Genomic DNA, 26,691 nt, shown 5'->3' with positions numbered 1-26,691 from the left:
ATAACTTCATTGTTTCTGTTCTAGGAAGAGGCAACTAAGGCTCAGAGCTGCCTCAGCAAGGGGTCCAACAATTGGACCTGAGAACTGACAGCCTAGGATTTGAATCCTGGCTGTGCGATAACTACTAGGCTGTAAACGCCACCTCCCACCCTTTCACAAACAGTTCATGGCTTCTCTGATAGTAACTGCATGATGGTCTGTTTTCCTGCTAAAGCCCGTCCATACTAGCGCCAGCCTCATAGGCTAAGAAGATTAAATAAGTTAATCTAGATCTAGTATGACTAGCCATCCTGGTTTGCCTGGGGACCCTGGAACCATCCTGGAAGGGAGACATTCAGTTTCAAAGCCGGGAAAGTCCTAGGCAAATCAGGACACGTTGGTATTCCTACCTGGATGAGTGCTTGGTGCTACACGTTCAAGGGACGCTAATCTTTATTGCTTCTCCTTTCCTCTTTCATCCATTTGATAACAAAAAGGTAGCAAACACTTACTGTGTGCCTGTCCCAAGAGCTGGGAACACTGTAGGCAGCATATGGAGATACTGTGCAGAGAACCTAGCTTCAGAGGTTCACCAAAAAAACCCACAGAAAACAAACAAGGTTCACAGTCCCTGAGAAACACCAAACCTCCCTCTGGGGTGATTCCAGCAGCCTGTGCACTGTCCTCCTGAGTGTGCAGCACTTGCTTGGATCCCAGTGGGAGACGTCTCTGGGCCTGTTAGGACCCTAGTCAGTGACCCAGAGACATTTAGGGGGGTCCCATAGTGAAGCCTGGCAAGGAGAGGTCTTCAGATGATTGTGGGTGGAAGGGAAGGGAAAAAAAATGTGCCTCCGGCATTGATTTTGTGGGTGGTTCCAATTACCATGCACATTTTGCTGGATGAGGAAACTGAGGCTCAGTGACCCAAGTGAAGTGACTTGTCCAGGATCGTGCAGAAAGACATGGGCGTTTGGCATTTGAACCAAGGTCCCAGAGAAGCAAGGACTGTTGGGACTGGGCGGGTCAACTCCTGCACTTCCCTCCCTCCTTCCCGGCTTGGGTCCCCCACTTGTCTTGACAGCGGCCGGGCCTGTCACGGGGCTCCGTACAGCCCTCTCCACCCTCCCGGCTGCCAGCGTTCCGCCCCATCCCCTCCCAACCCCCGAGGGAGGAGGGGAGAGCGGGAGAGAGGAGGGGGGTCGGAGAGGCCCGGCATTATAAAGGCTGCTGGAACAGCGCAGCCCGCCAGACCCCGCCGCCCGGATCCCCTGCGCAGCCCGCCGCACCACGTGACCCCGCCGACCACCCAGCTCCGCCGCAGTGAGTCGGGGCGCGTCGCCATCCACCCCCAGACCCTCGCCGAGCCGCCTGGTCTACTGAACCCGGTGAGGGGAAGAGATCCCATGAAGGAGGGTGCTGATATGGGGGGTACCAGGCCGAATCTCGATGGCAGGAATTTAGGACCCAGCAGAGCCGGGAGACCCGGGAGCCCGAGTTTGGGCAGGCAGCCCCCTTTTCTCCCCCGGCGCGGGGCCTGGGAGACCGCAAGCCACCCCCCAGGAATGCGCGTGCAACCGTTCCCATGGTAACATGCAAGCCGCGCCCGCCCTCTGCTAAAGGAAAGGGGAGGTGGTGGGGGGGGGGGCGCTGGTCACTGGGAGGTCCAAACTCGTCACGCGGCGGGTGCACGGGGGGACTGAGGATGTCCCCTCCCCTTTCCCCCGTGCCCCAAATCCTCTGGGAGCCAGAGCGCGAGTCGCATCGCCCTTCTGAGCCTCAGTTTCTCCATCTGCCAAATGGAGGCAATATAATTGGTTCCGAGTTCCCCGAAGAGCTATTTCGAGGGTAACCATCTCGCCAGCCCCTCTTCTGGCTGGACAACCGGGGAGTGGGTTTTAGCGGCCCTGATGACTTCAGCGACCCCACCCCACCCCAGGCCCGCTCGCCATGGCCCTCGTCGGGGCCCTCTTCCTAGCGCTTCTGGCAGGCGCTCAGGCCGAGCTCCCCGGCTGCAAGATCCGCATCACCTCCAAGGCGTTGGAGCTGGGTAAGGCGCGGGGCCGGATGAGAGCGGGTGAGGGAGGGGTCGCTCCAGCAGTGGGCGCAAGACCTAAGGGTCTCGCTGCTACTTCAGTGAAGCAGGAGGGCCTGCGCTTTTTGGAACAAGAGCTGGAGACCATCACCATTCCGGACCTGCGGGGCAAGGAGGGCTACTTCTACTACAACATCTCGGAGTAAGTAGGAGACCCGGGGGGCGGGGTCTCGGACTCCGGGGTGGAGCCTCTGCGTTGGGGGCGGGACCTAGGGGCGGGGAAATTGGCTGGGTCTGTGGGGCGGGTGGGGGCGTGGCCAAACCGGGGAGGCGGGACTCAAGAAACTGGATGGGGCATTGAAAATAAAGGTCAAGCCCTCCGACGTAGGCCGGACTAAGCACCGCGAAGCAGAAGGCTTGGGATTGAGGTGTCGCCAAAGAGCACCGAAGAGGCGGAGTCACGAAACTTGCCCAGGGATGGGAGTGGGGTCTAGGGTACCCGGGAGAGGTGGGACAGGTCAGGGGAACAAGAGATAAGAGCCTTGCTTGCGATGGCGGGGATAGGAGAATTGGGATATGGAGCGGAGCTCAGCCGATGGAGACAAAATCAAAGGACTCTGTTAAAAGACCAGGTCTAGCAACCATGGGGTGTGAGAGGGAAGGGAATGGAAGCAATAGGCTTCTAAGAGAAGGGGGGAAGCTCCTCTCTGAGCTGTCCAAGTCCAGGCTGGGCACTCGAGGGGCAACGGAAGAATTCGTTCCACCCGCCCCGGTTACCCCAGGCCTGGACTGGAAGAGAAGGGAATGAATTTCCTGTAGTTGGGCGGGGCCCCCTCTCCGCGGTCCTGAATATGACCCCGAGGCCTCCTGCAGGGTGAAGGTCACAGAGCTGCAGCTGACAGCCTCTGAGCTCCATTTTCAGCCAGAGCAGGAGCTGATGCTACAAATCAGCAACGCCTCCTTGGGGCTGCGCTTCCGGAGACAGCTTCTCTACTGGTTCTTGTGAGGATCTGGCACCCCTAGGGGAGTGGAGGGGGCATCTGGAGGGCTGGGATGCTGTGGGGCTGTGGGCAGCCCTTTCGCCTGAGTCACAGTTTCTTCATCTGTACAATAGGGAAAAGCATACCCACTACATAAGGGTCGATAGGGCTTGGTAAAATGGTAAACTGCCGAAGTGAAGCCTTATTAAGAGGTATCATGATATATATGGGGTGGGTAGCGGGGTAGAGAAGCCGCGGTTAAGCTCCAAACTGGACATTAAATGCCCCGCACCCCCTTGGCAGCTATGATGGGGGCTACATCAATGCCTCTGCCGAAGGCGTGTCCATCCGCACAGCTCTGCAGCTCTCCAGGGACCCCACTGGCCGTATCAAAGTGTCCAACGTCTCCTGCCAGGCCTTGGTCTCCAGAATGCACGCAGCCTTTGGGGGAACCTTCAAGTAAGCCCTGTCTCCAACCCCAGTCGCACCCAGGGCACCCCCTTTGAGCCTTACTGGCCATCTGCCTAGTGCAAATGCAAAGTGCACAGGCTTGGGAATCAAGCCAACTGGGTCCAAATCTCAGTACTCTCATTTCCTGGCTGTGTGACCTTGGGGAAGTCATCGAAGCTCTGTGCCTCAGTTTCCCCAATGGGGAAGATGGGGATGATAATAGAAGCTATTTCATATGATGTTAGGAGGACACTTTGTTAATATATGTAAAAATATTTAGAACGGCACCTGGCATATTAGTGGCTAGCTTCCTAGCTAGAAGTCATTGTGAGGATCAGTAGGCAGTTGGGCGTGAACTTGGTTCTCAATAATTGGTAGCTCTTGGGGCGCCTGGGTGGCTCAGTCAGTTAAGCGTCCCACTTGAGCTCAGGTTTGAGTCCTGCGTCAGGCTCTGTGCTGACAGCTCAGAGCCTGGAGCCTGCTTTGGATTCTGTGTCTCTCTCCCTCTCTGTCCCTCCCCTGCTCACGCTCTGTCTCTCTCAAATGTAAAATAAAACAACAACAAACATAACTGGCATTTCTTACTCCTACTTAACAAAAAAAAAAAATAGCATACTTCAGGTTTGGGGCTGAGAAATGGACTTTGTGATAGTTCTCAAAGAGAGTGGGAGAGAAAAGATGGTGGTTTATCATCTGGTGTTGGTACAGTGCAAGTTTGTTGTTGTTGTTTATTTTATTTTTTTGGAGAGAGAGGGTGCGCGCAAGTGGGGGAGGGGCAGAAAGAGAGAGAGAATCCCTAGCAGGCTTCACACTATCAGTGCAGAGCCCGATGCAGGGTTCAAACTCATGAACTGTGAGATCATGACCTGAGCCGAAATCAAGAGTCAGATGCTAAACCGACCGAGCCGCCCAGGTCCCCCTCAAGTTTTTATTTATTTAACAAATAAAGTGTGTGCCAGTCCCTGAGGATTCATAAAGGAGCTCAGAGCCTAGTTGAAGGGACAAAACATTTGCCATCAGGGCTTTAAGGGAGGAACGAAGAGAGTACTCCGGGGGTTCAGAAGAGGGTAGTCTGGGAAGACTGCCTGGAAGAGGAAGCATCTGGGCCCAGACTGGGGGAAAATATAGGACAGGAACATTGAGGGTGGGAGGGAGGGCATGAGTAAGCCTCTGGAGGTGGGGATGCTCGCAGCGGGTCTGAGGAACTGGGGGCAAATTCAGTTTGGCTGGCGGGAGCAGGGGTTAGGAGAGGTCTTTAGAATCAGGCTGGGGAGGGGATTTGGAAAACCTTCATTAAAGAGCTGGTGCTTCAGGTCAAAGTTGAGCCACCTCCTCCCCATCTCTCTGGCCACTGATTTCTCCTGGACCTGGGTTGGGGTCGGGCAGTGTCTGGGCTCGCACGGTTTCTCCCCTCCTTGCAGGAAGGTGTATGAGTTCCTCTCCACATTCATCACCTCGGGGATGCGCTTCCTCCTCAACCAGCAGGTACGGCAGTGCTGGTGGTGGTGGCGGGTGGGGTCCCCTCCATTTTGAAGGCCCTGACTCTAGACCCCACCCTGCAGATCTGCCCCGTGCTCTACCATGCAGGGATGGTGCTGCTCAATTCCCTCCTGGACACCGTGCCCGGTGAGTTGGCGCTGGCTGGGCGGGGAGCTCTGGGCCACGCCTGGGGCTGGACCGGGGGGCGGGGGGGGGGGGGGGTGAGGAGGAGGCTGGGTATACAGCTGCCAGGCCATGGCTCAGAGCAGGCAAGGCCCCTGCCACACCCTGGGCTCCCATATGGCCTCTGCTGCGGACTTGCCCTGTGTGACCCCAGGTCAGTACTCACTTCTCTCTGGGCCTTGCCATCTTCGCCTGGCTGGGGTGCCTCCCCGTGGGGTTGCTGTGAGCATTAGCTGCGTGACGATTGTCAAGGTCCTCTGTCTTTATGTGCTCGCTGATCACTGGGACCCCGTGTGTGTTCATCCCCTGCACTTAATAGGTGCTCAACTAACATGGGTTCCCTTTTCCTAAGCTTTGACCTCTGTCTGCTGTGGGGTAGAGATCACCGTGCCCCCTACACGGGGCACAGGGAGGGAGGGAGGAGGCAGGGAAGACTCATGAGGGCAGGGAATCCCTTGCCACGTTGGTTCGTGATCTGATAAAAGCCCTGCAGTAGTGGTGGTGGTAGGAGGAGTAGTAATAGCAGCTTCTTCCCACATAAAGCTAATTTGATCCCCGCAACAACCCTATGAGGGAAGATTGATGACCATCATTTATGGGTGAGAAACAGGCCCCAAAGGGCGAACACCTCGCCCAGCATGACACAGCGTGAGTGACCGAGATCCTTCCCACAGTACGCAGCAATGTGGATGAGCTTGTTGGCATCGACTACTCCCTCCTGAAGGATCCTGCAGCTTCTGCCAGCAATCTGGACATGGACTTCCGGGTGAGCTGCCTGGCTGGTGTGGCATCTCTGACCTGTCCCCTGCGTCTCTGCCTTTGTCTTCCTGAACCACAGCTCTGATGAGGCCACTCCGTTGCTGAGCCTGCCATGGCTCCCCATTGCCTACAGAATCAGGGTCAACTCCTGGGGCCGGCCCCACCTTTCTAACTTCACCCTGTTTCTCTGCATTCTTTCCCAAACATGCACCCTCGTTTCCTACCTCAGGGCCTTTGCTCATGCATTGCCCTTCCCCATCTTCCCTGAAGGAGCTGGACATACGGCTCTATGCACATAATCTCATTTCACTGTCACGACTGTGTGAGTCAGGCACTTCTGTTTTATTTATTTTGGGGATGTGGACACTTGCTCGAAGAGGTGATGTCACTTGCCCAAGGCCACACAGCTACTACGTGGCCATTTCCTGTGCTCCCCACAGTGGATGGAGTGTAGCGGTTTCAGAGCAAGGATTAAAGCTGGCACGTCTGAAGTTCACGTCCTGGCTCTGCCACTTACTTGCTGCGTGATCTTAAGCAAGTGGCTTAGGGGCACCTGGGTGGCTCAGTCGGTTAAGCATCGACTTCAGCTCAGGTCACGATCTCCCGGTTCGTGAGTTCGAGCCTCACGTCGGGCTCTGTGCTCCCCTCACGTGGGGGAGGGGCAGAGAGAGAGGGAGACGCAGAATCTGAAGCAGGTTCCAGGCTCCGAGCTGTCAGCACAGAGCCCGACGTGGGGCTCGAACTCACAAACCGTGAGATCGTGACCTGAGCTGAAGTTGGACACTTAACTGACTGAGCTACCCAAGCACGCTCCCCCCCCGACATTTTTTTAAGCAAGTGGCTTAACCTTTCTGTGCCTATTTCCTACTAATATGTAAATGGCTATAATACAGTAAGAAAACATCTCTCACGGAGGATTATGTGGATTAAAGGAATTGGTGTATGTCAAGGGCATGGGAGAATTACTATGTAAGATGTAAGCAGCAGCTGTTATTGCTGCCATATATCGTTCAAGGCCCACTGAAATGCCACCTCCTCCTGAACCCTTTCCTGAGCTTCTGTTCTCCAGTCTGACGGAAGTGCTCCCTTGAAGCTGCCCTCCTCTGCATGCCTTTTTAAGAATTGTGCTAATGAGGGTGCCTGGCTGGCCCAGGTGGGAGGAACATGCGACTCTTGATCTTGGGGTCGTGAGCCCAAGCCCCACGTTGGGTGTGGAGATTAAATAAATAAAACTTAAAAATTGTGCTGAGGAGTCCCCTAAGGACAGCAGCTGGGTCTGACCCCCACCATCCCTCACAGTGCCTGCCACAGGGTGTGGGAGCATCTGGGTGCTGAGCCAGTCTGCCTTGGCCTTGACCCTGATCCCCCAACTGCAGGGGGCCTTCTTTCCCCTGGCAGAGGGTAACTGGAGCTTGCCCAACCGGGCGGTTGAGCCCCAACTGCGGGAGGAGGAGCGGATGGTGTACGTGGCCTTCTCCGAGTTCTTCTTTGACTCCGCCATGGAAAGCTACTTCCGAGCGGGTGCCCTGAAGCTGTCACTGGTGGGAGACAAGGTATGCCAGGGCCCGTTTGTGGGATGGGCAAGAGGGGCCCTGTCAGGGAGCTCCTGATGACCCTGCTTCACTCCCAATTTCCCTACCCAGGTGCCCCACGATCTGGACATGCTGCTGAGGGCCACCTACTTTGGGAGCATAGTCCTGCTGGTGAGTGCGGGCAGGAGGTAGGCACCTGGCCAGGGTGGGAGGGCATAGCACCTGCATACCAGTGAGGGAACGGTGGAGGTGTGCGGGTGGAGTCCCCCCGAGGCCACTGTGGAATACACAGAAGGCCTGGCCTCCTGCCTGTGACCCGGTCCTCTTATTTGTCAAACTCATTTCCAAGTCCTTGAAGGGCCCTTGCTACTTCCTGCTCTTCATGAAGCTATGAGGACAGGCTGAGACCCGAGCTCTGTAAGTGTAGGGGCGCTTTAACAATGACTGATGTAGTCTTTTTTTCTTTTTAAATTAGTTAATTAGACTGTTAAATAATCTCTATGCCCTTTGTGGGGCTTCAACGCACGACCCCAAGGTTAAGAGTCACGTGTTCTACCGACTGAGCTAGCCAGGTACCCTGATGTGGTTTTTTTTTTTCTTCCCTTGCTTATTTTCCCTTGTTTAATGGAGGAGTTCCCACCTACTCTTTCAAAATGTAAAAAGCATCTTAGTGGCCATTAAAGGACTTGCCCTTAATTTCCTTTACACTATACAACCTCACGGAACTGTCATGAGTATTAGCTGAATCAATTCATGCAAAGGGACTGGAACAGCACCGGGTGCGGAGTAAGTGCTCAGAAAACACTCACTGGCTGCTGTTATCATCATCACTGTTAGCACCATCGTCTCCATCAACCTGATGGCCAAACGTCAGTAAGAGTGTGGACTCTCGGGGCGCCTGGGTGGCGCAGTCGGTTAAGCGTCCGACTTCAGCCAGGTCACGATCTCACGGTCCGTGAGTTCGAGCCCCGCGTCAGGCTCTGAGCTGATGGCTCGGAGCCTGGAGCCTGTTTCCGATTCTGTGTCTCCCTCTCTCTCTGACCCTCCCCCGTTCATGCTCTGTCTCTCTCTGTCCCAAAAAATAAAATAAACGTTGAAAAAAAAAAATTAAAAAAAAAAAAAAAAAGTGTGGACTCTCTTGCCAGACTGCCTGGGTCTGAATCCCAGGTTCTGCAACTGGAGGACCACATAACCTTGGACAAGTACTTAACCTCTCTGTGCCTCAATTTTCCCATCTCAAAAATGAGTAGAATACCTGCCTCACACGGTCATTGAGAGGTTTCAATGAGCTAACACAAGTGAAGTAGGAGTGCCTATAGGACAAAGGACACGGCAGGTTAGAGAGAGGAAATATGGCAGAGAGAGGGGATATTTGATGCAAACACAGTCTCAGGAGTCTGGTTGAAGATGGATCCCCACGACCAAGAGCTCAGGAAGGCAGAAAAAGAGGAAACATTTCTAGAATGAGACATTCCCTTGTGTGAGCAAAGGCACAGAGGCTGGACACAATTTTGAAGGGTCTGGGAAGCCACACCAGCCTTCATATCTGTGTGCCTGGGCTCCCAGCGGGCAGAACCCGAGCCAGCCCTCCTCCCCTCCTGGTGCTCATCAGGGAACAGATCTGGGTTTTGACCCTCCCTCGCTCCTCTGTCCCCAGAGCCCGGCAGTGATTGACTCGCCGCTGAAGTTGGAGCTAAGGGTCCTGGCCCCACCTCGCTGCACCATCAAGCCCTCGGGTACCACCGTCTCTGTCACCGCAAGTGTCACCATCGCCCTGGTCCCGTCCGACCAGCCTGAGGTCCAACTGTCCAGCATGATTATGGTGTGGGCACCAGATTAGGAGCTACTGAGGGTCAGGGAGATGCGGGCTGTTGATCCTTTGGGTCAGTAACACCCCCCTCCCAACTCCTTGCCTGCAGGACACCCGTCTCAGCGCCAAGGTGGCACTCCGGGGAAAGGCGCTGCGCGTCCAGCTGGACCTGCGCCGGTAAGCAGATGGCCAAGATCTCGGGCAAGCCCTTAACCTCCCTGAGCCTCCGTGTCTTCAGGTTAATTGCACCTGCCCAGCAAGTGGGGAGCTGAAATTCACTCAGATCTACAGCCACTGGAGAGCTAAGGTCTTTGTTAATGCATAACAAATGCATCTTATTCAAGGGTAACTTCTCTGCCTTGTCTTACACCCGAGAGAGAGGCAGAACAGATATTATGAGATGTCCAAATTGGCCCAGCAAGGTTAAAGGACGTGCCCTCGGTCACACAGCAAAGAGCCAAACAACACGGGTTCGGGCAGAAACCTCAGCACAAATTTTGTGATCTTGAGAAGAGTCACTTTATCTTTCTATGCTTCATTTTCTTCATGGGCTAAATGTAGGGAAAAGTAGCATCCGTTTTGTAAGGTTGTGCTGTTTGTGATGCTAGCCACAGGTGCTAGGGGTTAAATGAGATACTGCAGGGCAGTAGTTAAGAGCCTAGATTCTAGAGGCAGATTCTGCCATTTACCAGCTGTTGAGACCTCAGACAAATTACTTAACCTCTCTAGGCTTGATCTGCCCCATCTAACAAGTGCGAGTTGTTTAACAGTGCCTACTTCTTAGGGTTGTTATGAGGATTAAGTCAGTTGGCATTTTAAAATGTCTTAATGATAGTTAACTTTTTGTAACACGCTTAGTGTCTGGTAGGGAGGAAGCTCTGTACGTTCTGTTAAATAAACACAAACAACACAGGCAAAGCTGCCAGCACGAGTCTGGCGTAGAGGAAGCGCTCAACAAATTAAAAGTAGTAGCCTTGGAAAAAAGGAACCCAAAGAGGGAGAAATGACTCACCCAAGGATGCACACCTGGAAAGCGGCAGAACCCCTGGACAGGTGTGTAGGTGGGAGCATGGCAGGCCGAAGGTCAGGGGCTTCTGGCGGGTAGGCCTGGGTGGCCTGAGGAAGGGGAACTTCCAGGGTTCGTGCCCACTAGACACTTGTCTCCCATAGGTTCCGAATCTACTCGAACCAGTCTGCACTGGAGTCGCTGGCAGTGAGTTGGGAGTGGCGAGGGGGCCAGGGCTGGGTTGGGGCCGGGCAGCTAAGGCAAGTCCGCTTCCTGCTGGCTGCCCTGACTTCCCGCCTCCTCCCTCCCAGCTGATCCCACTGCAGACCCCTCTGAAGACCATGCTGCAGATTGGGGTGATGCCCATACTCAATGGTAGGGCTGGGGACGGGAGGGAGGAGAGGGAAAGGAGAGGGGAGCTGGGTGGACCCAGGTTGAGCCCGCTGCTCCCACCCACAGAGCGGATGTGGCGGGGGGTGCAGATCCCACTACCCGAGGGCATCAACTTCGTGCGCGAGGTGGTGACCAACCATGCGGTGAGTGGGGGTGGGGAGCGAGTGATGGAGAAAGAGGGCAGAGCCTTCCCCCCACTTCACAACCCTGACCTCCCTCTGCTGTCAGATCCCAGCCCCTCCCTTATCAAGTGTCGCTCCCATTTTAATCTTCCATCAGACCTCAGCCCTCTGCACAGGCTGTGCCCTCACCTTGCAACACTCTTCCTGGATCCCACTTTAACTCCTGAGCTAAGAGGCCATCTCAGAAGCCCTCCTTGACCCCCACAGGCCACGCTCCTGCAGCCTCTTTCACACCCTTCACAGGAGTTAGAACTTCTTTGAGGCTCCTCTCCCACTAGATTGAGAGCCCTTCAAGGCCAAGGGCCTGTCTCGATCTTTAGATTTTGGTCTCTGTAATGGAATGAAGAGGCTCCCCTCTTTGCCCCACTGCACAGGGCTTCCTCACCATCGGGGCCGACCTCCACTTTGCCAAAGGGCTGCGAGAGGTGATTGAGAAGAACCGGCCTGCCAGCACCAGCGACACCTCGGCATCCAGTGCCCCACCACCTGCCACGACGGCTGCCTGAGCCCTCAACCCCACGCTGGCAGGGGCATCCAGGACTTCGACCCTCTCGGCTCCTCCCAGCCTATAGCATCCTGTGTAACCCCCAGTGCCACAGAGAAGACAGGGTTTTAAGCTGTACCCAATTTAATTCCATAATCACACTCAATCCATCAATTAGTCCGTCCACCCTCCCCGTGGGCTGTCCTGAGCTCTGCTGTGTTCCAGTGCATTAAGGGAGGGGGCCAGGCCGCACCCCAGTCAGGAATAAAGTGCTAACTCCCCCAGGCCGTCTACGTGAGGGACTGGGGCCCGGTCTGGGAGGCAGAGGGCTGTGGGGGAGGCAGGGACCTGCCCCACAGGGGCATTTTGCATAAAGGTGGACCTCCCTTCTAGCAGGAGGGGCCAGGAAGAGGGGCTGGATCAGGCAGAAGGGGACCGGTCTCCGTGGTCATCAGTATGGCTGCTTATTCAGGAAGCGAGAGAACATGGTGAGGGCAGCCTGGGGCTTGTCGGTGGGGACCATGTGTCCAGCGCCCTAGGAGCAAAGCTCTGTGAGATTCCCCTTCTTGTGTAACCCCTGCCCCTGGGCGCCCCTCCATCCTACTGGATCCCCTCAGCCAGCGACCTTCCTCTTCTCCCAAGCCCTGCATTCTCCCCACCCTGCCCAGAACGCTTGCCCTTATGGGGCCAGATGGCAAATAGGTGTAAAAGGGAGTCGGAAGGAGAGGACGGGTGGGTTCTGTCCCATCCCCTCCAGCCAGGTAGCCCTTGCCAGGCCCAAGCCCTACCTTGATGGTGAGAAAGGCGATGTGGGAGAACTCCTTCACGAAGCCTGCGATCTGCTCCCCGCTGTCCCCGTAGTCCACTAACCAGGGCCGGCGCTGGACCTCCATCTGCCCCACCAGGGAAGCCTTAGCAGCCTGCGGCTGTCCCCAAATCTCGCTCACATCTGCCAGCAGGACCTCAGGGGCCCGAACTCCCCCCAGGTTTGTCCTCTCTGTCTGCCAGAGCCAAGCTGCCAGGCACAGCTGCCCTATCCCTGCACCCAGCCTCACCCCAGAGCCGGGATCCTTGCCTTACCTTCTGGTTCAGGGAATCCACAAACCACTCGTCCCCCATGAAATTGCAGGCCATGTCCACATCTCCGTTGTAGAGCAGGATCCGGTATTTCTGGAGCAGAGCAGGGGGGGAAGTGGGAGGGTCTGGAATGAGCCCAGGCCCCAGCCCTTCCCGGGTTCAAGCCTTACCCCCTCAGGGAATTCGAGGGGCCTTGCTAAATAGCACAAAGCAGGAAACACTCAAGTTTTCTGACTGTTTCCTACATGGCTGGTGTTTTACTAAATGCTTTACCCATGCAAGTAGATACCATCAACCCCATTTTATAGGTGGAGAAACCAAGTCTCAAGATGGGAAAAACTTGCCCAGGGGCGCATGGCTAATGAAGGGACGTACACACAGACGATCTGACCCCTAGAGGTTATGCTCTAACCACTGGTCCTAGCCTGGCTCTGTCAAGATTTCCTAGATGACCTTGGACAAGGCCTTCTCCCACCCTGAACCTCCATTTGCTCGTTTGTAACGCATTCTCGCCAGCTCTTCTCAACCTAAAAGCTCCTTGGCTGATGCAGCCTCCTACGGCAGAGCAGCATGGGGTGGGGACAAAGCAAGGTTCAAATCATGACCCTGCCAGTCACTGGACTTCATTTCTTGGAGTTTCAGCTCCCCGTGTCCGGAGTGGCACGCTAAAGGGGGCCCCACCTTGTCATGCCGCTCCAGGGTCCTGAGGCTGCTGGTGGACCCAGCTGTGCCGCTCCCACTCACCTGTGTGGTGAGCAGCTTAAGGTACTGGGACTGCATGCTTTGGTAGAGACGGCGGTACTGTATATTCACCAGGAAGCTGCGGGAGCACGTGGGCGGGTCCCAGGAAGACCAGGTAGAGGGAGAAAAAGAGATCAGCTCTCCTCTCCCGTCCCCTCCTACCTCCAAGCTCCAGCCTGAGAGGCAGAGTTGGGATTCAGTCCCCTCCTCAGGCACATCATCTCTCTAGGACTTACGTGGATGGGGGGCTGGGATTCAGCCCACCCCTGTGCAGAAATGTGTATGGGAACATTTAGTGATTGGTTTGCAACTGGCATTTAGCGTGCAGGAGCCCACCGGTGGGAGAACCACAGCCTGTAACGGCAGTAGGGCAGGGGCACTGGCCAATCAGCATGGACCTGAGTGGCCCCTGCTCTGCCAGGAGGCATCTTTTACTCATACGGGTCATAGGAGATCTCTGCAGCTGGGGACTACATTGGAGTGGGGGTGGGGGACAGTGTCTATTTACTAAATGCCAGGGGAGTAAATCGCTATTTTGCCAGCCCAGGTGGCCATTTAAGAACGAACTGGCTAAATATCAATCAATTTAGGGGCTAAACACCTGCACGGGACCCTGTGTCACACCCTGGGTGCCTGAAGCGCCCCCACAAGAAACCCTAGCCAAGGGATCCTGGGAAACCTTTCTGATACCCAGGAGCCCCAAGTGCCTGCCACTCCTGGGGCCACAGCTGGCCGCAAAGCCTCACTTGCACATGTCCCAGTGGGGCAGCTGTTCGGGGATGTGGAGGGCCTTCCGCACATAGGGGTTGTTGAGGTACGTGGAGGCGGCTGTGGTGTTGGTGCAGGGGGGGTCCATGCGCAGCCTATCCCCAGAACGCAGCAGTGCCTGGGGGCACGGACGGCAGGTCAGGGTCTTCGTTTCCCTCCCCCCAACCCCCCCCCCCCCCCCCCCCCGCCACCAGGAGAAAGTCCATGCTCTTCCTGCACACCTGATGCCATGTCCGCTTCAGCGGCAGGCGAGTGAAGATGTTGCCCAAGTCATGGAGCACAATGGCGTCCTTCTCGTACCTGCAAGTGAAGCGGGGGACGTGTACCTCAGCCTCCAGATGGGGGCTGGGACTGGCCCCCAGGGCACACGGCAGGGCCTACCTTAAACGGCCAGGCACACCCCCAGCACATGGGGCATAGAGGTTGTAAATGTTGAGGCCGGAGTTGCCCACGATGCGGGACACTTCCTGCAGCTGCAATGATACATGGGAGCCACCGTGCTTCACAGAACCCTGGCCTCCCCATGATCTCACCAACTCGCCCCAAGACTGACGGCTCTCCTACTCCACTTCTTGTCATTACCCTTCCCCCACTTTTTTTCCACAGGCAGGGAAACTGAGGCTCAGTGGAAGGAATCTGCCAGACCTGGGTCCAGAGCCTACTGCCGCTACATCCTAGCACTGTGACTTCAGGCGAGTGACTTTAACGTTCTTGGCCTCGGTTTCCTCTTCTGGAAAACGTGGATAATACGATCTCCCTTAAAGGAATCTTGAAGATTAAATAATCTATGTTGATATAGTTCGGCCCAGTGCCTGGCACAGAGTAGATGCTCGACAAGAGGGAGATCCTTTCCCTCACAGGGGTTATGGGATTTGCCTAGAAAGTCCCAGGAAGTAGTGGTGGGAACACATCCCTAGACGTATCCCAGAGGACATCAAATTGCTGGAGGAGGCAGGATAGGAAAGCAATAGGGGATGGGGTCAGGGAGGCCCGAAGGAGGAGATGTGGTCCTATTCTCAGGGCCGGGGGTGTCAGGGGTGACACAGGTTGGGCGGCAGAACCTCACATTGGTCACGCATTCTGGGTCTCTGTTGTCATAGAAGTTACACTTGTTCTGAGAGCAGCAGTGGGTCTGGAGAGAAGACCAGAGCCTGTAGGAGACGCATGAAAGTGTTCAGGCCCAAGGTGGGCTCCCACCCTCCACATCCAACCTCCCGCCACCACCTGACCCCAGCCAATGAGGAAACAGATCACAGGGGATGGTATGCAAGTTCCAAACCTAGCTGCTCTGGGGCCACACAGCCAGCCCTCCTGAGTCCATTTAAGTTCTGGTCTCCATTCTTTGGCCTTTCAGCACCAAACACGTCTAGCAATCCCAGCCCCCACCCCCTGCTCAGAAACTAGGGTAGGGCCTGGGGTATCATGTGCCTGGAGGGCAGACCTGAGATCCTCAAGACCTGCCCCACCCTAGAGATTGCCCAACTGCCCCCTCCCATACCTGTTCCCAAGGAGGCCGTGGTAGTAGGCGAAATAGACCAGGGAGTTGTCATTCTGCTCGTAGGAGGAGAGTCCGTTGCCCACAGCCAGCCCCTGTGAAACACCCAGGGCATTCAGGTCATCTGGAGGGAGAGGGGGAGCCTCCCCTGACTACACCCAGACCTTCAGCAATCTGGAAGCTGAAATCCAAGGTGGTTTGTGGGGAGGCCACTTGAAGCTAAGAACAGAGCTGGCTGGCAGACAGGTGAGCTTCCTGTTGTGGGAGGCACGTGAGCAGAGACAGGCCACCCAGTGGCAAGCATGTTATAAAGGGGACCAGGTTGGACAGAGAAAATGGCCTCTTTCACGCTGCTAACCACAAGGCCAGGACAAGTTGCCTCTCTTCCCTCCTGCAGCGGCCCTGTACCTGAAGGTTCATGCTGGGATCCTGCATGACCAACACTGCCAGGGTGGGGATGTAAATGCCGGCATAGCTCTCTCCTGTCAGGAAGAGCTCATTGTCCTTGTACTCCGGGAAGAGGCGGAAAAAATCCTTAAGGGCCTCAAAATTACTCTGGGCGACCTAGGGAAAAGAGGAGGAAAGGATCAAAAGGCTTTGGTATTTGAGCTGGAAAGAATCTGAGATAACGACATCCACCCGTTCTCAGCAAGAGGAAGTGGCTTGGCCAAGACCACACACAGCATGTGACAGAGCCAAAATCCAGACTCCAAGGCCATGCACTTTCCCTCCTGGGTCTCGCTGCCTTTAGAGAACCAGGGAGGCTGGGGCACAAGGGCAGGCACTGGACTCACCTCCGTGTCATTGGTTGCATAAGACTTGTCATCAGAGTAGGAGAAGCCCACCCCAGCTGGGGACTCAAGATACAATACGTTGGCAATCTGGAGGGGAGGAGGAAATGAACTGAAGAGGAATCCCCAACCCATCCAAGTGCTCAGACACCCCCACAGGACCCCCTGGCTCCGGCTATACCAGGTTCCAGGAATAGGGGTTGTACTCCAGGGTGGCACCATCTGGCTGCACCTGAAGAGGAAAGAGATGGCTAAGTCCCAAGGACTAACTGGATGGAAGGAAAGGGCTACCGTGCTGGGCAGTTCACATTTGGGCAAAACCCTTGAAAGGTACAGACAGTGAAACGAATGGTACAGGTGAGGAAACCCAGGCTCCGGAGAAGGGCACGCTTGGGAAAAACCTCCGAGTCCTGTTCTCCCTCCTCCCGGGCCCTTTCCTTCAGGAATGCTTCCCTTCCTGGTTAGGGGGCAGATGGTGGCTTTCGACTCACCAGGAAGGGGCCGTGCTCCGTGAGGAAGCCGTCTAAGGAGCTGCAGCCCGGCCCTCCGTTGAGCCAAAGCACCACAGGGCTGCTCTTGGGATCCTTCTGGGACTCCACAAACCTGGGAGGGGAGGCAGAGCAGGGTGGGTGCGGGCGGAGGGGCTCCTTCCAGCGCTCCCTGCTCTCAGGCTCCCTCAGGGGTCTTCAGACCCTCCCCCACCCCGCGCCCCGTCACCTCCCCGCCCGGGACGGGGTGGGGGGTGGCGCAGACCAGTAGTGGAGGTGCTTGGAGCCGGAGCCGCGGAGGTAGCCTGAGTACTGGCGGAAAGCTGGCTGCTTGGCCAGCCCGGGCAGGCACTGGATCTCGTCCAGGTCCGGCGCTGCCCGGCCCGGGGGCGCCCAGGCCAGGAGCAGCAGCAGCAGCAGCAGTAGCAACCACGGCGGCGACAGCGCGGCCCCGACCATCTGCGGGAGGAAGTGGGGCCGACTGTTTCCGCGCTCCCTTGCTCCTCCAACGCTTCGGTGCGATCGCCCCGCGGAGGAGCTGACGGCGCGGCGGCTATCGGAGCCCCCCAACCCGGCCCGGCCCCAGCGTCCGCCCGCCCGCCGCGCCGCCCGGGACCGCGGGTCCCCTCCAGCCTCCAGAGCGACCTCACCTCGGCTCCCCAGCGTCGTTGCTCTCCCGGAGGGGCTCGGCCTCGGGAAGTCATGTGGAGTCCGAGTCACGTGGGCGCCGGCGCCACGTGACAGTCTTCCTCCGGCGCCTCTCAGGTCTCCGGGGACCCAGGGGACGCAGGCGGCGGCGGCCGGCGCTGGGTCAGAGTCCGCGGGCTTCTCAGGTTATCTCGCGGGCGTCAGCCATCGGATGACCCAGATGTGGGCGGCCAGGATCCCCCGGCCTCCCGGGGGCCCCGGTCCAGGCAGGATGGCTGAGCGAGCGGCGCTAGGACCCCCGGGCAGAGCCTCGGGGAAGGGGGTGGGGGGGTGGAGTGGGAGGGATACCTTACATGGTGCCCCCGCGGTCACCCTCAGAGCACGCCGCCCAAAATAGCCCCCGGCGCCCGCTGGCCTATCTCACGGCTGGGAGATGGCTGCTGTCTCCGAGCCCGTGGACTTGGGTGCGCCTTGGAGAGCGGCGCGCCCCGAGCCCCCTCCCACCCGCTTCCACAGGGTGCATGGTGCCAACATCCGCGTGGACCCCTCCGGGACGCGGGCCACACGCGTGGAGAGTTTCGCTCACGGCCTGTGCTTCAGTCGCGAGCCGCTGGCCCCGGGCCAGGTATTCTTGGTCGAGATCGAGGAGAAAGAGCTGGGCTGGTGCGGGCACCTGCGCCTCGGCCTGACTGCGCTAGACCCTGCCACTCTGGCCGCGGTGCCCGAGTTTTCGCTGCCCGACCTGGTCAGCCTCGGCCACACCTGGGTCTTTGCCATCACGCGCCATCACAACCGCGTGCCCCGGGAGGACGGCCCGGAGGCAGAGGCAGCGGTCCCCAGCCGCCCCCCAGCCCTCCTGGTGGAACCCTATCTGTGCATTGAGCAGTTTCGCATTCCCCGAGACCGCCTGGTGGGCCGCAGCCGGCCCGGGCTCTACAGCCACCTCTTGGATCAGCTGTATGAGCTGAACGTGCTGCCTCCGACCGCGCGCCGCAGCCGCCTGGGCGTTCTTTTCTGCCCGCGCCCTGACGGCACGGCGGACATGCACATCGTCATCAACGGCGAGGACATGGGTCCCAGCGCCCGGGGGCTGCCAGCCGCCCAGCCCCTCTACGCAGTGGTGGACGTCTTTGCCTCCACCAAGAGTGTGCGCCTTGTCCAGCTCGAGTATGGCTGTAGGTATCCCACCCCCTGGGCAGCGACCCCTCCTGGCCCAGTGTGGGACAGGAACTTGCGAGGACTCCCAAGCCAGCTAGCAAGGCCTTGGTCTGTCCAGCATTTGTTTAGAAGTTGGGGAATCGAATTTCCAATTATGCCTCTGCTTGTGATCTTGGACCAGTGGCTCTCTGGCTCTGGGTCTCAGTTTAGCCATCTCAGCTGTGGTGGATTAGGATGCTGGCTTTGCCAGTATTTTCTGTATTAACCTAGAATCCCTAGGGCAGGGATTCTAGACTGATTTTACATCCAGGCTGCTTTGAAAATCGTGTGCCCTTTTATTCGACAAATGCTCCTAGATTTAGGCATACCAGTTCAAAGGCACTGTAGGCCCCGGATTGAGAGCGTCTTAATCCTGGGGTCTGGTTCTTTATAGCTCTGCTAAGCTCTTTATTTATACCTCTGATCATTTTATGGATTCGCTGAACTAGAACCCACTCTGTCAGGCCTGTGCCGGAAGCTGGGTGAGCATAGGTGAATCAAGCACTACCTATAGCCCCGGAAGCTGCTAAGGAGGGGTTAAAATAGAAATAGGGCTGCAGCAATGTCAAAGTTTGGAAAAGAGGTGCTTATCTTTACCACATGAACAGCCCCATGACTCAGGCTGGGCCTGGAGAGCAGAAGGAACTTGCCCAAGTTAATGACAAAGGGAGAACCGAGACCTAGATCTTTTGGGTCTCGGCCTCAAGTTCAGTTTGCCTTTGACAGCCTTCTTTCCACAGTGCCGTCCCTGCAGACTCTGTGCCGCCTAGTCATCCAGAGGAGTGTGGTGCACCGGTTGGCCATCGATGGGCTCCACCTGCCGAAAGGACTTAAGGATTTCTGCAAGTATGAGTAAGGGCTTGCGGCCACCCTGGAACAGGGCCACAGGAGCGCGTCCTGGCCCTGGAGCTGTGGCTGGTCCGAAGCTGGCCATACTGCTGCCGGCCAGGCCTGAAAATAAACACAGCGATGCTGACACTGATCACTGGAGGGTCTCCTTGCCCTGGAAGCCTGTGAGGGGCACTTTTTAGAATTGTTGTGGGTCAGCAGGTCAGAGCAAGAGAGAGCATTTTATTTTTTTAAGTTTATTTATTTTTGAGAGAGAGAGAGAGAGAGAGAGAGAGAGAACGAGTGGGGAAGGGGCAGAGAGAGAGGGAGAGAATCCCGAGCAGGCTCCACACTGTCAGCACAGAGCCCGATGCTGGGCTTGAACTCACGAACCATGAGATCATGACCTGAGCTGAAACCAAGAGTCGGGCGCTTAACAGACTGAGCCACCCAGGCACCCCAAGAGAGAACATTTTAGACGTTACCTAGACCAGTGGTACCCGGCCTGTCTACTCATTAGGGTTATCTGGGATACCTAGAAAGCTGATGCCCCAAACTCCATCTCCAGAGATTCTCATTCCATTTGTCAAAGGATTAGGCCTAGACATCGTTGGTTTGTAAAAACAGCCTGGAGATTCTAACATAGAGTCAGGATTGAGAAGCGCTCCTTTAGAATAGAGGTCTTGACTTTGGCATATATTATAACCACTGAAAGACCTTTGAAAAATACTGACAACTGGGTCTGACCCTGCGATTCTGATTTAATTGGTCTGGGATGAGACTGGGCCTCGGTATTTCTAAAAGCTCCCAAGAGAACTTAATGTGCACCCCAGTGTGCGACCCAGTGTCCCAGACCAACGATTTCATTTTGCAGTCGGGAAACTGAAGCCTAGAGATGGGAACGTATTCCAGAGGCACACAGCAAACTCCCTCTCTCATACTGCAGAGAACAAAGCACTCGCCTCCTTTATTTCTATCTCTGATCATTTGCTTCCATACAAATAATCGCATTTAATCCTCACGACGCTGGTGAGGTGGTGGGTGGCCATTACTCCCACTTTAGAGAAGACTGTCCAGGAACAAAACTGTCAAAGTGACTCGCCCATGGTAGAGGTAAGAACCTAGAATGTCCGGTCCCTGGTCCAAGGCTCTTTTAACCCCATCCCATTGTCATATGCGGGTTCTAGAATGAACAGGTCAGTGCTGTGAGGTGGGTTCCAGGTGTACAAGGGAGGGACTATGAAGTGACGTTCTAGAATGGTGGAAAGGGTAGGAGAGGAGGCAGGTGACTGTTCCCTCACAAACGGGGGCTTTGGGGCAGACATGTCCTATTTCATGTCTCCACAAGCTCATCAAGGTCTTCTGCCTTCCAGCCAAGGTGAGAGAGGGTCTTCTGGAACTGCAGGGGGCACCACAACTTCCCCTGAGAACTTGTTTCCTGCCTCCTGGGAGGTGGAGGTTCTGCCGGGGATTTGGGGGCTGGCCCTGGAGTCAATTCTCTGAAGAACGCCATTCCAAAAGTCCTTGCCGGTAGCTACCCGCCTGCTCACTCATTCATTCAACAAACACTTCTCCGTTACTTATTCGATGTTGGGGCCTGGGGATGTGGGTATGAGGAAAACACCTAGTTCCTGACCACTAGACAGCCCTGCTGGGGCTCCTGTTTCCAGTGCTCTGCTCCTATGCCCTGCCCCTCAGGGCCTCCTCAAAGAGACCAAGAATAACATTCCATCTCCTTCCTGTCTCTACAGGTGGGGCTGCTTCTCCGGGCTCATCCCTTGGCCTCTATAGTGCTGTAGAGCCAGTAGTGGTGGCCCCCCCTGCTGGACCAGGCCCACTGAGCCAGAAACCCGAGCAGGTGGCGCCTGCTGCCCAGGCCCGGGGCCCGGCCCTGGCAGTGCCGGGAGCCGGGGGCTGCCCTGGGGGGGCTGGCTGGGAGACCCTGCGGCGGAAGGAGTACAGCCGATACCACCACAAGTCCCCCCACGCGAGGCGGCCGGAGAGCTTGGGCTGGGAGGACGGCTGCTCCACGAACAGAGCTCCCCACCTGGGTGACCCCGGCAGGCCTGGGCCCCTGCTGCTGTGTGGGCTGTCACCAGGGGTTTTACCCATGCCCTCTGAGGCAGGGGGGAAGGGGGCCGGCTCCCAGCCTGACATCTGCATCCTTACCCTGGCCATGATGATCGCTGGCATCCCCACCGTGCCTGTCCCCGGCCTGCGGGAAGAGGACCTGATCCGGGCAGCTCAAGCTTTCGTGATGGCCCATCCGGAGCCAGAGGGGGCTGTGGAGGGGGCGCGGTGGGAGCAGGCACGCGCCCACGCAGCCTCTGGGCAAATGCCCCTAATGAGATCCAGGAGAGGCCAGCCTCCTGGCTCCCGCTTGTAGCTGGATGAAATAGCACCAGACACACAGGGTGGCTTCTCCGTATGGTTTTTGGGCAGACAGGATTGCGGGTGCCTGTGGCAAGGATGGGGACAGGGCAGTCGTTGGAGCTGCTCTGACGAACGCAAGTCTTTCATCGGGGTCCAGACCCCAGGAAGTTTCTCCAGATAGCACTAAGTCAGGAAATAGATCTTATCGGAGTAGTTATGATGAAAATTACCTGAGGTAGGGGGCCTGGCTTGGAGTGGAGGTCGCTTTTGTATTGTTTTGGGATCCGATCAAGATTTCTTGTACAACGTCCTAGGCAATGTGAATTTTCCTCTTGCCTTACATTTCCCGGCCAGCTGAGGGCAGGTGATGGGAGCAGAGGCAAGGAAGGAAAATGAACAGTTATTTGAGCACCCACTGGGCACTGGGCCCATTACATGCAGGCTCTCCTTTAGTCTTGCCAATGCTGTGCGATCTCCATTTTTACAGATGAACAGATTGAGCCTTTTTAAGGGTGGCTTGCCTGAAGTCTCAGAGCTAGTAGCAAGCACAACTAGGCCTCAGAAATCAGGCAAGGAACCAGGATTTGCATGTAGTGTCGGACTCCAAAGTCTTTCTGCGATATTTGCTCTGCTGCCTTCTAGAAGACAAAAAACTAGACAAGTGCTGGAATAGGCAACATTTGACTTTAATGACCTCTGGGTGGGGGTTAGGGGACAAAGGCTGGGATCCACCTTCTCTGTGGGTCAGGTGAATCATCTAATGACTGGGGAAGCTGTTACCAGGCCCCTGCCCTTGATCTCCACTCAGTGTCTTATCCTAGAGCAGGGGGTCACCTGTTTTTGCAAGGCCCTTGAGCTAAGAATGGCTTTTAACCTTCCGAAAAGGCTGTCAACGCAAAACCAAGCCAAGAATATACAGCAGAGACTGTGGCCAGCAAAGTCTAGAGTATTTACTGCTAGGCCCTTTACAGAAAAAGTTTGCTGACTCCTGTCTTAGGGAACGAGACACGTTTTAGGTAGCAGTCTGCAGTAGAATAGAAGAGCCTTGTCCTTTCCTGGAGGGAGGGCCCATGGAAGTACAACAGTGTGAGTGCATGTTGGTGTGTGTGTGTCGGGGTGGATGTGAGTGTGTACGTGCGTGTGAGCATCTCTGGGCACAGGGTAATCAGAGCCGGACCTGCTCATAAGGGCCGATCCAGCTGTCGGCCAGTTCCCGCAAGGTGCTGTACCTCCGTTCGAACTCCTCCTGGCTGCAGTGCTGCAAGAGCTGACTCACCTCCTCAGTGAGGAGCGCCACGGCCAAGTGCTTATCCAGCGTCTCACTCCACTTGCTGCCCAGGATGTCGTCTAGACTGGCAGCACAGCCTGCTGTCCACTGGGCTGGCAGCATGTCGGGCTGGAGCACCTGGTGGCGGGCACTGAGCAGGGCTAGGATGTGGCGGCAGGGCAGGTGGAAGGCCTGGTTAAAGTAGCAGCTGCAGCTGGCAGGGGGCTGAGGCTGCACCCTATGGGTGTCCTCCAGGATCTGTATGTTCACCTTTTCTGAGCCGGAGCCAATGAGGTGCACCGATTTCTGGACCACAGCAAGCTCCCCCAGGCAGAGCTGGGCTGCGGGCCCCGTGCAGATGGCATTGAGGGAGTGCTGGATGCGGGCTTCTACTAACTGCTCCACTCTGGGGCTTTCGGGGCCGACGTCTAAGGGGGCGTGGTTGTTCTGGGGACTCAGGCCCAGGCTGGAGCTTGCCATGTCTCCAGAGTTCTGCTGCATGTATCGGAGCAGCAAGGTCATGCCTTGTTCCACACACGGGGTGGTGCCAAAGAACTGGCTGAGGACGCGGGTGGTGACCTCCAGGCCCTGGAAGTAGCGGCTGCTCTCAGCCCGGCTTCTCCAGCGGTGGGCCAGCCAGATGCGGTCATTGAGCAGCCAGTGTGAGTGGAGCTCGGGCAGCTGGGCCGGAGGGATGCAGCTGCTCAGGAGCGTATACAACTTCCTCAGGTTGCCAGCTGTGGCCGAGCACATCGTGCTCTGCAGGGAAGTGAGGAGCACCCTCTCCACAGGCTGTTCAAGGGACAGCTGATAGAACTTGCCCTGGAGGAACTTACAGATGTGGAAGGCTGAGAGCAGGACCTCGGCTGCGGGGAACTCCATAGTGAGGGTGGGCAGGGGGAGGAAGTGGGGATCCACCAGGATAGTACAGACTCTCTCCCATGCTGGGTTAAACTTCTTAAACACCTGGAACATCTGGGCCAGGCCTTCAGCATCCTCCTTGGCGGGAATGGCGAAGTAGACTGCCCGGGCAAGATGACCCTCCAGCTGCACCCGAGGTCCATCTACCAGGAAGGTATATAGCACCTTGCCCACTGGGTTATAGGTCCGGTGGATAAATAAGATCTCAGGGAAATGGGCAAAGACACCTTGCATAAAGCAGCTCTGGTAGTTGAGGGTATCTAACTCAGCAGTCTTGCTAATCTGATACAGCAGCATAGGTGGGTTTGGGTCCTCAATCAGGAGCTCATTCAGCATTGTCAGGGCCATGGGGAGATGGGAGATGTCTGGATGCCAAGGTCAAAGTACTTTCTCTGCAAGGCTGCTGTCCAGGAGACTCTCAGGATCTCAAGCTCCAACTAAGTTGAAGCCTGAGGCTGGACTGTAGTTCCCAGATCTTGTTCCGAAGATGGGCCTAGGGAGAGGAACACAAGTTTAAGGCAATAGTAGGGGCTCAGCTCTTCAGTTATGTATCCAGACAATATTGCTTACTATGTAAGTATTGCTTATTACTGTGACAGTATTGCTTACTGTTCTGGGGGAGATATACAATAAATGTGTAAACAGATAAAGATATAACAAATAAGGAAGGTTACAAAGACCACAAAACTGGGTAACAGGTAGAGAGTAAGGTGGGGGAGGAAGGGATACTTTGGCTAAGGTGGCCAGGGAAGCTCTCTCTGGGTGGGGAGAGAGGATGACATTGGAGCTGAGACCAATTGGTAAGGTGGCCATAGGAAAATTCAGTTCCAAGAGATTGAAATGGGCGTGAAGGCTGGAGGTGCATGTGGCCTTTTTTTTTTTTTTTTTTTTTTTTTTCTTTCTTAAACAGCATTTCAAATATCTGTTTAGTGCTTTATATTTGCAAATTACTGCTGGCATCCATTCTTCCATTTGGTCCTGGTATATACAAGCGAACTGATTGCCCCCAAAATTGTATGATTCTGGGCAAGTCAGTGACACTCCCTCTGAGCCTCAACCCCTTGAACCACGAACAGGGGTTATCAAATGTGCTTGGCTTCTCCTGCCTCTCCATGAATCCCTCTATTAACTGCAATACTCTGTTCAAATGTTTCCTCTATTGGGCCCCAAATCGGGTTACTGTCCCCATTCTACAGATAAGAAACTGAGGTTCAAAGAGGTTAAGTGACTTGCCCACCATTACTCTGTAAGTAGCCGGAAGCTGAGTCTTTGACTTCGGATCCTGACTGCTTTCCACACAGTACCTGAGGTCCAAACACCAGAGAGGGGCCGCAGCCTCTGACCTCTCACCTCTAACCCGGGTGGGAGGATGTAGATGTCAGACGTTCCCATTCGGAGTCCGGCCGGAGCCAGAAGAGAAGTCAACCTCCCACCCCTTTGGGGGCTGTGTCACGGCTGACCGCGGTCGTCAACTGCCTCACACCTCCACCCCTTCAGAAATCACTCACCCACTGCCTGGCTCCGTCGCCATGTCTCCCTATTTGACCCTGCCTGACTCTGACTGACCTCTAGGCTCACCAACCGCGGCGCCAGCTTCGCCGTGACTCGGACCAATGGCCTGAAGAGTTCGCGGTCGATCTTTGGGGCATAGACCAATCGTAGCCTGGAGATTTGTGGGCGGGTGCTGTTCCTAGGGTTACGAGGGGCTCGGCTGGCGGTGACCAATGAAAGCCCGAAGATACTAGCATCCTGGCAAGCCTAAGCTCTGAAGCTGGAACTCCGGAGCCCCGCGTCTGGGGAGAAGACTCTGGAAGAGCCTGTTACTATGGAAACTCCTCAGAGGCCGAAAATGAAAAGGAAAATAAATTGCAGTGCTTTATGGATTTTTTTTTTTCTTTTCTTTTCTGGCCAAATTCCAAAGCCCCGGGGGATAGGAAAAGGTGCCTATGCAGTTGTACTGTATCTTCTGCCTAATGGGGAGATGGAGGCCCAGGTCTCAAATTCTGCCCTCTCCACCAGGGGTCAGGGGCCCAACCCTTAGAGTAGAGGAAATCCAGATCTCCTTGAGAGAGCTGAACCTTGGTGTTGCGCAGCCCCACCCCTTCCAGTGGTTTACAGAAGAAAGAGATCCAGAAAGGGGCTGTGACTCAAGATCCTGGTGCAAGCAAGAGGCAAGACCGACTGCTAACTTTGACCTCGGTTCCCCTGAAGGTGGTATCTTGGACAGCTGGGTAGCTTCCCAGCTTTAGGTGGTTAAGATTACCAACCAGCAACAACAACAAAAGTCCATGCTGGTGCTTAAAACTGAAACGGGGGCGTCCTGGTGGCTCAGTCAGTTAAGCCTCTGACTTTTGATTTCGGCTGGGGTCATAATCTCACGGTTTGTAAAATCAAGCCCTGCCTGGGACTCTGCGCTGACAGTGGGAAGACTGCTTAGGATTCTCTCTCTCCCCCCTCTCTCTGCCCATCCCTTGCTCTCTCTCAAAATAAGTAACTACACTTAAAAAAAAAAAAAAAAAAAAAAGGAAGGAAATGTTCTGTTTGTATAAATCTAGAGGGTAAATTGGGATTCGAACAGGCCAACATTTATTTTTACAGGTGAGAAACCTGGGGTCAAAGAAATTAGAAACTTGCCCACAGTCTGCCAGCAAGTTCAGGCTGTGGAGTCTAGCCCCCACCCCCCTCGTCTATTTGGCCTCCTCCTGCTAGAATTCTAGGCAGCCTGAAATCAGTGTCGATGGCTTGCTTGGTAGCAAGAAGATGAAGTCAGTGGTGGACTCCTAAGTCTTTGAATTTAAGGCATCAGATTCTGTTTGGCTCTACAACCC

The 26,691-nt window shown here is 55.8% G+C and overlaps 5 protein-coding genes across 9 annotated transcripts; 3 read left to right on the top strand and 2 right to left on the bottom strand.

Moving 5' to 3' along the window:
• Positions 1–222: 222 nt before the first annotated feature.
• On the top strand, positions 223–11,553 carry PLTP (phospholipid transfer protein). The gene is made up of 16 exons (XM_058685788.1): positions 223–1,299; positions 1,916–2,026; positions 2,114–2,213; positions 2,885–3,013; positions 3,295–3,450; positions 4,863–4,926; positions 5,004–5,067; positions 5,778–5,869; positions 7,239–7,415; positions 7,506–7,565; positions 9,052–9,216; positions 9,314–9,381; positions 10,375–10,417; positions 10,522–10,585; positions 10,670–10,746; positions 11,160–11,553. The coding sequence occupies exons 1-16, from the start codon at positions 942–944 to the stop codon at positions 11,289–11,291; spliced, it is 1,860 nt and encodes a 619-aa protein (XP_058541771.1). The 5' UTR covers positions 223–941; the 3' UTR covers positions 11,292–11,553.
• On the bottom strand, positions 11,396–17,401 carry CTSA (cathepsin A). 2 transcript variants are annotated; one of them, XM_058685793.1, is made up of 15 exons: positions 17,280–17,401; positions 16,895–17,088; positions 16,633–16,744; positions 16,323–16,373; positions 16,145–16,231; positions 15,759–15,914; positions 15,354–15,445; positions 14,922–15,006; positions 14,237–14,328; positions 14,077–14,155; positions 13,834–13,973; positions 13,091–13,166; positions 12,350–12,439; positions 12,058–12,195; positions 11,396–11,804 (listed from the first exon to the last, which is right to left on the bottom strand). In XM_058685793.1, the coding sequence occupies exons 1-15, from the start codon at positions 17,331–17,333 to the stop codon at positions 11,721–11,723; spliced, it is 1,530 nt and encodes a 509-aa protein (XP_058541776.1). In that variant the 5' UTR covers positions 17,334–17,401; the 3' UTR covers positions 11,396–11,720. The 2 variants fall into 2 exon arrangements, with proteins under 2 accessions (XP_058541776.1, XP_058541777.1); XM_058685794.1 differs by having other exon boundaries at positions 12,058–12,162; positions 17,280–17,400.
• A 202-nt stretch (positions 17,402–17,603) lies between these two features.
• NEURL2 (neuralized E3 ubiquitin protein ligase 2) lies at positions 17,604–19,456 on the top strand. The gene is made up of 2 exons (XM_058685801.1): positions 17,604–18,452; positions 19,215–19,456. The coding sequence occupies exons 1-2, from the start codon at positions 17,711–17,713 to the stop codon at positions 19,328–19,330; spliced, it is 858 nt and encodes a 285-aa protein (XP_058541784.1). The 5' UTR covers positions 17,604–17,710; the 3' UTR covers positions 19,331–19,456.
• Positions 19,457–19,582: 126 nt separating this feature from the next.
• On the top strand, positions 19,583–22,614 carry SPATA25 (spermatogenesis associated 25). Its single transcript, XM_058685803.1, has 2 exons — positions 19,583–20,680; positions 21,054–22,614. Exons 1-2 carry the CDS (start codon positions 20,560–20,562, stop codon positions 21,686–21,688), a joined length of 756 nt encoding a protein of 251 aa, XP_058541786.1. The 5' UTR covers positions 19,583–20,559; the 3' UTR covers positions 21,689–22,614.
• On the bottom strand, positions 22,341–25,877 carry ZSWIM1 (zinc finger SWIM-type containing 1). 4 transcript variants are annotated; one of them, XM_058685795.1, is made up of 2 exons: positions 25,101–25,877; positions 22,341–24,356 (listed from the first exon to the last, which is right to left on the bottom strand). In XM_058685795.1, exon 2 carries the CDS (start codon positions 24,209–24,211, stop codon positions 22,841–22,843), a length of 1,371 nt encoding a protein of 456 aa, XP_058541778.1. In that variant the 5' UTR covers positions 24,212–24,356; positions 25,101–25,877; the 3' UTR covers positions 22,341–22,840. The 4 variants fall into 4 exon arrangements, with proteins under 4 accessions (XP_058541778.1, XP_058541779.1, XP_058541781.1 ...); XM_058685796.1 differs by having other exon boundaries at positions 25,168–25,877; XM_058685798.1 differs by having other exon boundaries at positions 25,214–25,877.
• Between the last annotated feature and the right edge of the window lie 814 nt (positions 25,878–26,691).

The sequence above is a fragment of the Neofelis nebulosa genome, chromosome 9 (genome assembly GCF_028018385.1).
Source record: "Neofelis nebulosa isolate mNeoNeb1 chromosome 9, mNeoNeb1.pri, whole genome shotgun sequence".
Lineage (NCBI taxonomy): Eukaryota > Metazoa > Chordata > Mammalia > Carnivora > Felidae > Neofelis > Neofelis nebulosa.
This window is presented reverse-complemented; position numbering and strand designations above follow the sequence as displayed.

What these genes read in the sequence shown, in the direction of transcription:
- ZSWIM1 (XM_058685795.1), bottom strand. Translation starts at nt 24,211, where the DNA reads ATGGCCCTGACAATGCTGAATGAGCTCCTGATTGAGGACCCAAACCCA.
- NEURL2 (XM_058685801.1), top strand. Translation starts at nt 17,711, where the DNA reads ATGGCTGCTGTCTCCGAGCCCGTGGACTTGGGTGCGCCTTGGAGAGCG. An exon ending in TGTCCAGCTCGAGTATGGCT is followed by an intron (nt 18,453 to 19,214) that starts GTAGGTATCCCA and finishes TTCTTTCCACAG; the next exon opens with TGCCGTCCCTGCAGACTCTG.
- SPATA25 (XM_058685803.1), top strand. Translation starts at nt 20,560, where the DNA reads ATGGTGGAAAGGGTAGGAGAGGAGGCAGGTGACTGTTCCCTCACAAAC. An exon ending in TCTTCTGCCTTCCAGCCAAG is followed by an intron (nt 20,681 to 21,053) that starts GTGAGAGAGGGT and finishes CTGTCTCTACAG; the next exon opens with GTGGGGCTGCTTCTCCGGGC.
- PLTP (XM_058685788.1), top strand. Translation starts at nt 942, where the DNA reads ATGGGCGTTTGGCATTTGAACCAAGGTCCCAGAGAAGCAAGGACTGTT. An exon ending in GCTTCCTCCTCAACCAGCAG is followed by an intron (nt 4,927 to 5,003) that starts GTACGGCAGTGC and finishes CCCACCCTGCAG; the next exon opens with ATCTGCCCCGTGCTCTACCA. An exon ending in GGTGATGCCCATACTCAATG is followed by an intron (nt 10,586 to 10,669) that starts GTAGGGCTGGGG and finishes TCCCACCCACAG; the next exon opens with AGCGGATGTGGCGGGGGGTG.
- CTSA (XM_058685793.1), bottom strand. Translation starts at nt 17,333, where the DNA reads ATGACTTCCCGAGGCCGAGCCCCTCCGGGAGAGCAACGACGCTGGGGA. An exon ending in ACCCAGAATGCGTGACCAAT is followed by an intron (nt 14,329 to 14,921) that starts GTGAGGTTCTGC and finishes GTATCATTGCAG; the next exon opens with CTGCAGGAAGTGTCCCGCAT. An exon ending in TGAAGCGGACATGGCATCAG is followed by an intron (nt 13,974 to 14,076) that starts GTGTGCAGGAAG and finishes CCGTGCCCCCAG; the next exon opens with GCACTGCTGCGTTCTGGGGA.